This window comes from Leptonychotes weddellii, chromosome 3 (genome assembly GCF_054177405.1).
Source record: "Leptonychotes weddellii isolate Sample4059 chromosome 3, ASM5417740v2, whole genome shotgun sequence".
Lineage (NCBI taxonomy): Eukaryota > Metazoa > Chordata > Mammalia > Carnivora > Phocidae > Leptonychotes > Leptonychotes weddellii.
This window is the reverse complement of record NC_138371.1, coordinates 97,347,248-97,359,215: the sequence shown is the minus strand read 5'-3', so window position 1 is coordinate 97,359,215 and position 11,968 is coordinate 97,347,248. Positions and strand designations below refer to the sequence as shown.

General features: G+C 38.4%; 1 protein-coding gene across 1 annotated transcript in view; it reads right to left on the bottom strand.

The window, feature by feature from the left end:
- CNTNAP5 (contactin associated protein family member 5) overlaps nucleotides 1-11,968 on the bottom strand; it is a 741,254-nt gene that overhangs the window by 9,713 nt on the left and 719,573 nt on the right. The window contains exon 22 of the mRNA XM_081814618.1: nucleotides 235-453. Coding sequence (XP_081670744.1) covers nucleotides 235-453 — 219 coding nt within the window. The remainder of the gene's footprint in view (nucleotides 1-234; nucleotides 454-11,968) is intronic.

The window sequence follows — 11,968 nt, the reverse complement described above, 5'->3', positions numbered from 1 at the left end:
AATGAGAAAGAGAGCACATGAGAGGGGGGAGGGTCCGAGGGAGAAGAAGACTCCCCGCCGAGCAGGGAGCCCGATGCGGGACTCGATCCCGGGACTCCAGGATCATGACCTGAGCCGAAGGCAGCCGCTTAACCAACTGAGCCACCCAGGCGCCCCTAACCTAGAAACTTCTTGAAGATATCAGAAGTAGTGCTATCAAAAGAAGGCAATTTCCCTGGGTATTCTCCTGTGTACCTGGTGAAGAGTGCACCGTGGTCACTGCATTCACATCCACATCCATTCTGGAGCCACAGCTTGATTCTGTCAGGGTCCCATGGACAGTCACAGGTGCAATGGTGTCATGACGCAGGGCTGCCTTCAGGGGTGCAGCCTGGTTGTACTGGACTGAAGACAAGCATCCAACAAAACCCAGGGCGTTGGCTTTGGCAACTTCAGAATCCAATCCAAGATGCTCTGCAACATGAAAGACACTCCCGCGTTTTTTGTTTGTTTGTTTTTCAAACTATGGTCTATATCCTCTTTAAATAATGTCTAAAATTAAAGAACTTACCTTATAATTCTTTGAGTAAGGGAATCCATCCCCTGTCTCTCTTTGTTTTCTCTTCCCAAATCTTTTTTTTTTTTAAAGATTTTATTTATTTATTTGCGAGAGAGAGAATGAGAGACAGAGAGCACGAGAGGGAAGAGGGCAGAGGGGGAAGCAGACCCCCAGCTGAGCAGGGAGCCCGATGCGGGACTCGATCCCGGGACTCCAGGATCATGACCTGAGCCGAAGGCAGCCGCTTAACCAACTGAGCCACCCAGGCGCCCTTTATTTCTAGTTCTTAATGCATGCTCCTTTTTTAAAGATTTTATTTATTTATTTGAGAGAGAGAGAGCACATGAGAGGGGAGAGGGTCAGAGTGCGAAGCAGACTCCCTGCTGAGCAGGGAGCCCAATGCAGGACTCGATCTTGGGACCCCAGGATCATGACCTGAGCCGAAGGCAGCCGCTTAACCGACTGAGCCACCCAGGCGCCCTTTATTTCTAGTACTTAATGCATGCTCCTTTTTTTTTTTTTTTAAGATTTTATTTATTTATTTGAGACAGAGGGAGCACATGAGAGGGGGGAGGGTCAGAGGCAGAAGCAGGCTCCCTGCCGAGCAGGGAGCCCTATGCGGGACTTGATCCAGGGACTCCAGGATCATGACCTGAGCCGAAGGCAGTCGCCCAACCAACTGAGCCACCCAGGCGCCCTCTCTTCCCAAATCTTAACCTCACACTATAAGCATCAATTTATCAACCACATATTATAGAGAACTCTTAGGGCCATCTCTGCTTTGAGATAACATTTCAAATTTCTAAATTCTCATTCATGTATTTTATGAACTGTAACAAAGACTTAATAAATCTGTTCTACACTATAGATGTTTTATAAAATTTATTTCAGTATCCCCATCACTATTTATCTGTGGATGCTTCGGATTAGTTCAAGCACACTACAGTGCTCATTACAATATTGCACTCAAAAATGTCACAAGGGGGAAAAAAAATGAAAAGAGGCAAAGAGAACAGAAGTCAAAGTGGCCCTTCCAGAAGTTTCTCACATTTAGTGTTTTAAGTTGCCTGTATAAACTGACCATCTATTCAAGATTTTTACCTGCTTAGTTCTGTTCATGGTACTGATTGTGGAGCACTGATTTTCTGATAGCAATCTTCCAAAGTATCTTTGAGTCTTTGTAAAAGGTGAAGAGGCAATCATTTCTGATTCTCAGCAAGATCTAATGTCTTATTTTCTTTGAGATTTGTATTAAGATTATTCAGTAGCCCTTTTCTCTCTTTTAGCAAAGATCATTTGAACAAATTGCTAAGACACAATTACATAAAACTGCAATACACATGAATAGCTTCTTTTTTTTCTTATAAGGTGTAAGAGTTTCAACCTACGTAGATGGTTCAAATAGTTATTTTATTATGATAATCTGTTTATTTTCTGGAAAAGGGCAAGGACTTTCCTCTCCACCCAGCAGAGATTATAATTTGTTTCAAATCCATAAATGGTCAAAGTGCCTCCATGTATCTCTAAACGAGAATTATTTTGGCAGGAATGTAGAAAGAGATGTGATGAGAATATGGAAGAAAAAGAGAAATTAACATCCCCTGGTAATGCCTTCTCTAGTTTTGCCCTTACATTCTCCGCCTTCAACACCCATGTAAACCTCACTAGTTTATCATCCCTCTCTTCTTACTGGAAAAGGAAAGAAACCATGTGTATTAATTTTATGCAGGCAATATAACAAATTACCACAAATGTAAACAATTTAAATTAAACAATGTAACACAACACAAATTGATTGTCTTATAATTCTGTAGAAGCCTGACATGGGTTTCACTGGGCTAAAATCAAGCTGCTGGCAAGGCTGCATTTCTTCTAGAGGTTCTAGGGGATAATCCGTTTCCTTGCCTTTTCTAGCTCCCATGAGCCACCCACATTCCTTGGCTTGTTGCCCCCTCCCCCATCTTCAAAGCCAGTTCTGTTACATGTCTTTGTGTCATTCCTCCACAGTACAGTACTGCTTCTAATTCTCTTCTGTTGCCTCCCTTTTTCACTTTAAAGACTCTTGTGAATACAGTGGGCTCAATCAAAGGTTCCAGGATAATCTCCCTATTTTAAAGCTAGCTGATTAGCAACATTAATTTCATTTGCAACCTTACTCCTCTGTGCCACTTAACCTAACATATTCACAGGTTCTGAGGATTAGGACTTGGGTATCTCTGTGGATCATTATTCTTCCTACCACTGCATGTCTGAAATTCCATGAGAATTTTCCAGGTAATGATGATGAAAATTCAACAGAGATGTAAAGTGACACTTCTTCAAAGGTAAAAGAACATTGGGGTGGGGGAGGAAACTGCTTATTTCCAGATATTCCAATAAATACCCTACAGTAGTGGTACATATTTGTTACTCATTAAAGGATCACACGTATGTTTATTTCTTAATACGGCCTTCAAAAGACTGTCTCATAAGAGACTTTTTGAGCATTGTTATGCAACAGTCTCCCAGGCCAAAAAGCTTTCTTTAATGAAGACTGGGTACTCTTGCCAAATGGCACTAGACCTCACTGTACCCAGCTATAATTCCAAATGCACATTCACTACTGATTGGTAATTCTCAAGGGGTAAAGTTGGAGATCAAAGCATTTAGAAGAAGAGGCAGAAGACAGGAGAAGAAAAGCAGAAACTGGCATGAAGTTTTCGCATTGTAGGATTTCAAAGCAGTGGAAAGTGACATGTCACTGTCACTATTCCTTAAGGGTCTAAGTCAAAAGTGCCAGATCTCATTCCCAAAATGCAGTTAGAAAGAAGCCTATATCAGGGCCAAGGTCCTTGGAGGACATCACTATAGTGACTATTAGGAATACAAGCTCTAGGAGCAAGAAAAAGCACATGGATAAATTAGGGAAAACACAGAAAATGACATTCTCTCCTTGAAGAGATATTTTGAATAAAGTCTTATGTCTAGGAAAGTGAATTTATTCTAGATGTATAATAAAGATGGAAACCTGGGGATGTTTCTGAAAAGAAATGAAGAGACAAGAATCCCTGTTAGGAGAAAGTACTCCCAGTATGAGGCCTGATATAGTGATTTCTCAGATCTTTACATCTATGGAGAGGCAATAAATAAATAAATAAATAAATAAATAAATAAATAAATAAATAAATAAAATATTAGGATGACTCCAAATTATTTTTCTTTCTTATAACCTTGTTAACTAATATTTGGTAGGGAGTAATCATCTGCTAAAAGAAATTTAAAAGCTGCAAATACTTAATAGTCCCCATCTATTAAGTACCTATTATATAACTATGCAATAATTGTTTTTAAAGTATTATTTCTTTTTCCCTCAAATGCTCTTTCAGATATTTTTTAATATCATCCAAAATTTACAGAGGAAGACACTGACACTCAGAAAAGTTAAAAGATTGAAAAAAGGTGTAGTAAAGTTGAGGCTCAACTAAAGTTGAGGTTATAACTTGAAATGCCAAACTTATTGGTTTGTTTGTTTGTTTGTTTAACTCTGTCTGTTCAATTAACCTCCCTCTGCTGGATACAGCTTGTTTGAATTCCAGCTCCACCACTTTCTGTGGATTATTAAGTAAATTAAACTTTCTGGGATTTAGTTTCTAAAACCAGAAAATGGAGATAGCAATGCTAACTTGTGGTTGTTGTCAATTCATTTTTTTTCTTTAAGATTTATTTATTTATATTAGAGAGAGAGAGAGCTCAAGTGGGTGGAGAGGCAGAACGAGAGGAAGAGAGAGAGAAGCTGACTCCCCTCTGAGTGCACAGCCTTGTGCTGGGCTTGATTTCATGACCCTGAGATCATAACCTGAGCTGAAACCAAGATTCAGATGCTTAACTGACTGAGCCACCCAGACACCCCTAATTCCTTTTATTTTTAACTGAAACTGAGTTGACATACACTAGTATAGTAGTTTCAGGTATATAACATAGTGAATTGACAATTATATATGTATATTACAGAATACTCACCATAAGTGTAGTTATCATATGTCACATGTTAGTACAATATTATTGACTACATTCTCTATGCTGCACTTTTCAGCCCTATGACTTCTTTATTTTATAATTGGAATTTTGTGCCGCTTAACCCCCTTCACCTATTTTACCCATCTCCCCACTTCCTTTTCCTCTGGCAGCCACCAATTTGTTTTCTGTATCTATGGGTCTGATTTAGTTTTATTTCTTTGTTTGTTCATTTGTTTTGTTTTTTAGATTCCACATGTAAATAAAGTCATATGTTATTTGTCTTTCTCTGTCTGACTTATTTCACTTAGCATATGACTATTTAGATCCATCCATCTTGCTATACATGGCAAGGTCTCATTCTTTTTATGGCTGAGTATTATTCTATTTTATATATATATATATATATGTATGTATACCACATCTTTTTTATCCATTCATCTGTCCCTGGATATTTGGGTTGCTTCCATATCTTGGCTATGATAAATGCTGCTGTAAAAAGAAAACAAAAACAAACAAACAAACAAAACTTGACTTGCTACATTAATTTGGAAACACTCATCTCTTCAAAGCGAAGTTACACCCCTCTATTAAAGGAAGTGGATTCTTTTAGCCACAGAATGTACATCATCCCAGATGATCTTAACTATTTGACTCTAAGAGTGTAGTCGAGCCAATCCAGGCTAATTTTAGGCAGGAAGTTTATTCTGGATTGGAAAAAAAAAAAGGAGAAAAGATCAGCAATTTTCCAAAATAGACATGGCTCTAGGATGTAACATGATGTTTGCTCTATGGCAAAAGCCAATTATGAATTTTGAATCCTAAAGTGTCAAAATACAAGCCATGTAGCCCCATACAACCTGAGCTTATAAGAGTAAAGTGTTGTACCAACATAAAATATAAATAAAGGAAGCTGATATTAATGGAATGTATAAAGAGTATATACAAGTAAAGAGTTTTTCCCTCAAGAGTTCATTGTGGCTTTCAGGTAAGAGAGGAGTAGTCTGAAAATGTAACTACCAGGAGTGTTGAAAGGCTAAGAACTGTAGTCCACAGATAAAGCTTTTAATCCTTAAAGGGGAATGTTAAACAGTAGTAAAAAAAAAAATACTTGGCATTTACTTAATGCTTTATAATTTTCATGGTATGTTCATTTTGTATATCTTATGTAAATATTCATCCTTGCGAACTGACAAAGGGTGAGTTAGTTATATCCAATTACCAGTTATTAAAACTAAGACATAAGATCAATAAATTGTTTACAGCAAATTTAATCAGTCCATGGCCAACCCAGGCCTGAGACCTAGGTCTCTTGGACCTTATTGTCCATTTTTTTCCCCTATTACATCAGATTTAACACCTTTCTGTAGGTATTGGTTGTTAACATGAAAAGAAACCTCACCTCTATAGCGTCACTTACAGCCATTCACTGCCTAGAAGGCATCTCTGTCCCCTAACTACCTGGATAACATCTGCTCCTTTGCTGTAAAACTTACATCTATTTATTGGCCACCTATGGCAGCCATGCTCTGTCTGAGACAGTGGACTTAACAATTGTTAGCAAGCAGACATTTCCCTATCTCTGTGAGCTTTCAGTTACTTTGAAGGATTAATTTAACAGACCCCCAAAGGTTTCAGGCAGTAAGTCTTACAGTAGGGGCAGATTTACTGTGGCTATGGGAGCACAGAAAAGACCCTGAACACCGTCTAGCTAGGACAGTGGAGATCAAACTGAGTTTGCAAAAGAATTTCCAGCGAAATGTATGAAAATGCCTTTTTTTCTGGATCTCTAATCAATCAGTAGCTTGGTCTGGTGTGGAGGTACCCAAGAATTTGCATGTTTAAAGCACATTCTTAAACACATATGATATGGATGTTTCATGGACAACACTGAGAAACACTGATTTAGGAAAGATGGCTTGGAATAAATGTATTTAAATAAATGCTTAGTGATGAATACACAGTAATCATGAATGAGTGGGTGGGCAGAGTGTTCCAGTAAAGCCTGTATACGGCCTATGATGAGAAAGTCTGACACATTTAAAACACTGAAAAATCAAGTTAACTCTGCCTTAAATTAAAGCACAAGATGATGTTAGAAAGATAGGCCGGAGCCAGAAAGAGGCATTTTGCTTACTTCTATGACCTTATTTATTTCACGATATTGTTTACAAGACTGTCCCCTGACAAGATTGGAAGCTTCCTGCTTTCAGGAGCACTGTGCTTTTCAGATTTCCATCCTCATTAACTAGGACACAGTGTCCAACACACAGACTGTGTATTTAGAAAACACTAAAAGGAATTAACGAATGAAAAAAATAAATGTTTTCTAATATGAGCAGTAACGCAGCCTAATCAGATATATTTACATACATTTCAAACTTCTTCATTCTGGCCATTGATCAGCATATAGCTTCTTTACTTTCACATTCACACTCAGGGCATGTTATGTGGAACTCTCTTTGATTAGGCTGACCAAGTTCATTAATATTTTGTACAGCTCTGCCAAGAGTGCACATGGAATATCCTCCTTATTATTTCAACACCTTGTTACCTAGAGATAAATGTACTATTCTTATGGAGTCTGAGTGGCCATGTACATTTGGTTGCTATATGTCATCATGTCTGTCCTCTTCATAATGACCCCTTAGACTTTAAGAGTCAGGTCGTGTGCATTTGTTCTTCACATGGCTGAGGAAGCATCTCCCAAACACTGCATGACAGCCTCCTTGTCTTCACTCTCAGCCTGAAAGTCCCTTTGTCAGTGAGCACTTCTTTAGACACCTTGCCAAGAAGCACATGTCCCTTTCTCTTCCTCTTAGTCTCTAGCACTGAAACCAGATGATTTCCTTATTAATTTATTTCCTCAAACTTTGTAATTCTGTGTGTGTTTATTGGTTTAGCTTTTATGCACCACACTAGACGACAAGTTTTATGAAGAAAGTGTGCTTATTTGCCTACCACTAACTACTTATTTTCTAACATAGTATTTCAGACATAGAGGTTGTTAAATAAATCTGTTGGATGCGTGACAGAGTCTGCATGGCACAGCGTCTGGCCCATAATAGGTCTTCCATGACTCTTTGAGTAAAAATACATACATACATAAATAGATACATACATACATATGCTAATGATACAAGAAGACTAAAATTAACCAGGCCAGTTCAGTAAACAAAAGTTCTACCACTTAAAAATTCATTATTTGAACTGAACAACTCAGTAGCTGAACTATATTTTTCATTTTTAAATTGGGTCGCTTAGTTATGTGCCTGATGCAAATGCACCTCTATGGATGAGGATAGTGACTACTGAATCAGTAAAACCTTAGTAACAATATCCAAATTTAAAAATTCTAGATCTCATACCCCCAATGCCAATTCTGCTTGTTTTCCAAATAAAAATCAATTTTCTGACTTTAAGACTGGGATTTTCAAGCATTCAATCCATTCTTTGGGATTCAAAGAAACAAATAATTCCTCCTAGGGTACTAATTATTTGATGTGGGGTCAGAACCAAACTCACATGTATTAAATTATACCTCGGTCATTTATTCTGTTAAAGGAAATGAGCAAAACTGGGGTCCTGCATGTTCTAACAGAAAATCTTTTAACAGAGTCTCAAAAATAATCTATAGAAATATATTCTACTCTGATATGATGGAATTGCTAGTTGTGGAGTTAAAAGCACCAAGAAGAGTAAAAGCCATTGTGAGCATCTTTAGTGCTTTGATGTTTTTTTTTCTTTCTTTCTTTCTTTTTTTTTTTGTTTACAGATTTAAATGAGGCAAAGAGAGTTCTGGGCATGGAAGGTGAGTGCTCCTCCTCTGTGGCTGTCTCAGCTTCAGGCTGGAGCAAGGTGGCTCTGCAGTTCCAGGCATCAACCATCACCCACATCCAGATCCAGCAAAGTCTAAGTGGGGGAAATAAAGGCTGCCTCATCCCTCAACCTGTGTTTCTTTTTAAGAATGGAGAATCCTGGGGCACCTGGGTGGCAAAGTTGGTTACGCACTGGACTCTTGGTTTAGACCCTTGGTGGAGGCTCAGGTCATTATCTCAGGGTCGTGACGTCAAGCCCTGTATGGGGCTCCGTGCTCAGTGCAGAGTCCACTTAAGTTTCTCTCTTCCTCTCTCTCTGCCCCTCGCTCCCATGCACATGCTCTCTCTCTTTCTCTCTCTAAAATAAATAAACACATCTTAAAAAAAAAAAAAATGAAGACGACTTTCTCAGAAACACATGTACTCCACTACCCTGCAGACTTCCTCTAATTGGCCAGATTGTGTCACGTGCTCATGCCTACTCCAATCTCTGGCAGTGAAAATGGACCACAGTCATTTGTTTGGACCAGAAGTTCTTAAGACCTGTTTTTGGTCTCAAGAACCGTTTCTTTTTTTTTTTTTCTTTTTAAAGATTTTTATTTATTTATTTGAGAGAGAGAGCAAGCACATGAGAGGGGGGAGGGTCAGAGGGAGAAGCAGACTCCCTGCCAAGCAGGAAGCCCGATGCGGGACTCGATCCAGGGACTCCAGGATCATGACCTGAGCCGAAGGCAGTCGCTTAACCAACTGAGCCACCCAGGCACCCCTCAAGAACCGTTTCTACTCATAAAAATTCAGAAGAGATTTTTGGATATCTATATCTTTTTTGTATCTGTCAATAACCCCTGTATTAGAAATGAAAACTGAGGAAATTTGAAAACAAGAACCCACAGCACACATTCTATTAGCTGTCTGAGTAGAGATATCATCACACAGCTTGTAGCCCCTGAAAAACATGATTCTACATGTGTGAGAGAACATAACAAAGACATACAATGTCTAATATGAAAATGAAGATAATTTTAATATTGTGAATTCTTGAAAGGGTCCCAGGATCCCCCCAAGCCCCACCCCCAAAGATCCCTGGACCAAACTTTGAAAACCACTGCTTCAGACCAATTAGGAGGCATCCTCCAGGATTGTAGATGGAGGAAAACTTTCTAGGAGCACATGACTTCATGGAAGAGCATGAATGCTTGAATAAAATTGGAATTTTGTTAGGAAGGGAGAATGAAGTCAAAATGGATGGTGAGTAGGCAACCAATACTGTGAGTTGCATACACACAAACCAATCTCTGGAAATCAAGCAAGAGACATATATACACACACACATATACATATACATATATACATAAGAACCCATCTAAATAACATTAAATAAAAAACTCATTACAGCAAACAAAAGTTCTACCTTTTAAAAATCCTACCTCCCCCCGCACATTCAGTTTAAAAGGCAGTTATTTTTGATAAGCTATTTATTGACCTTTTATAAAGATCTTGATGTCTAGGTTGAATGACCTAAATTTGGCTCCTCTAAATAAGGAAAAACAGAGCTATTCTTTAGGGACTGAATGGAGATCAGCCATAAGCAAAGTTGCCCCATTGGTGATGATTATATTTGATGTTGTCTTTTTTTTTTTTTTTGTGCCAATTATCTTCTATTCTGGTGTGAACCTGTATCACATACCTCATCACACTAGACACTATTATATGCCTATGTCATTCAGGACAACCTTTGAAATACTGCTCCATAATAATACTAGGGGTATTAATTATTGAGCATCTATCAGATTAAATGGTAAAGCATCATACAGACAAATGGCGCACATTAGCTTTAAAAGTTGGAAGAAACAGAGTAGTGCAGAATTATACCTTCTCTGTAATGAGGAAAATAAATTCATAGGGATTCAAAGTCACTCTAGCTGGAATTCCTGACTCTTCCATTACATTTTTCCTCTTGTGTGTTATACTATCCCTTTGAACCCACACACCAGAGCTTAATAACTAAGCCCCCAGCATAGTTTGCTTAGTTTACAAAATGGTTTATCTTGTAATTTTAGACAATGAATTAGTGTACTATAGATATATTGTGGTATGGTGAGGCTACAGAAAACCTCTATAAGGAGGAGCCATTTTCAGGGCTACTGGGCCAAGGGCTGGGCTTGGGGCTGAGGAGAGCAGTACCTTAGGGACAGAGGCCACTGCAGGCCTGAACTCTGTGTCCTGTGGCTGTGTGTCCATAGGAGTGACTGGATTGGCATGGTACAAGGGCCTGGCACCTGAACTTTACGGGAAACTAACACCATCTATGCTTTCTTAGGATCTTGTGGGGGAGGGAGGAAGTATTTGCCTTTGTATCTCTAGAATATCACCCAATATGCAGTTGATGACTTTTTATATTAAATAAGTCACATGCATTAAAATAACATTTGTGACATAATAACCATGAAGAACACATTTCATTTCTCTAGGCCTCAGTTTCCTGATAGGTGAAATTGAGCTTATCATGTTATATATTTTGATGTTTTGGTTTTCAAGACCTATGGTGTGGTAGAGAATAATAGTCCCCTGAAGAAGTCCACATCCTAATCCTCAGAACCTTGAATATGTCAGTTTATGTGGGAAGAGGGACTTTGCTGGTATCATTAAGTTAAGGGTCTTGAGATGCAAAGATTGTTCTAGGTTATCCAGGTAAACCCAGTGTAATCACAAAGGTCCATATAAGAGTGAGGTAAGAAGGTCAAAGGCAGTAGCAAGAGATGTGATAAGAGAAGCAAGAAGTTTAAACAATTTGAGGTAAGTTCTATAAGCCAAAGAATGCAAGTGACGCTATAAGGAAAAGGCAAAGGAAAGAGATTCGCTCCTGAAGCCCCCAAAAGGAACACAGCCCTGTTTAATTTTACCCTTAAGGCTTATTTAACACTTCACACCTCCAGAAATATATGACAAATTTATGTTGTTGTAAGCCACCAGCTTTGTGGTAATTTGTTACAGCAGCAAGAGGAAATAATGCACATAGGGACATTCTTTGTGACTGTTAAAGTGGTTCTGTTTCTATTTTTAAAACATACTTAGATACTAGTATTTTAGTGGCTCTATAACAATGGTAATTTTCTCATTTAAATATTTCTATTCAATAAAGTTGGTGATTACAAAGTCTCCACTTTGGTATGGCTCCAATATGCACACATTTCAATTATCACAAGGTAAATAACACCAGTCCCCAAACGACATAGTTCAACTTTCAGTGACCATAGTGGACCAACTGGGAATAATTACAAAAAGTACAAATTCTCCTGCTAGCTCTTCAGTCAACAAACAAGTATGTAAATTACAGATGCTCAGCATAATTAGTGACCAATCACATCATATCTTTCGAAGTCTACATGTGATCGGTCACTGGGCCATCTGTTATTCATTTCCCACACAGACAGCAAAGCACAGAGTTGTGTCACTTCTTCACCTCTCAATGATAAGTCCAGGTGACATTTTCTAAAAATAGATAACCAAAAAGGGGAATTGGTCAACAAAGATGAACGTACAGCAAAGAAATAAAAAAAAAAAAATTACATCGAAAGTTAAATTCAAATATAAAGGGATTTATACAAAGAAATAGCTG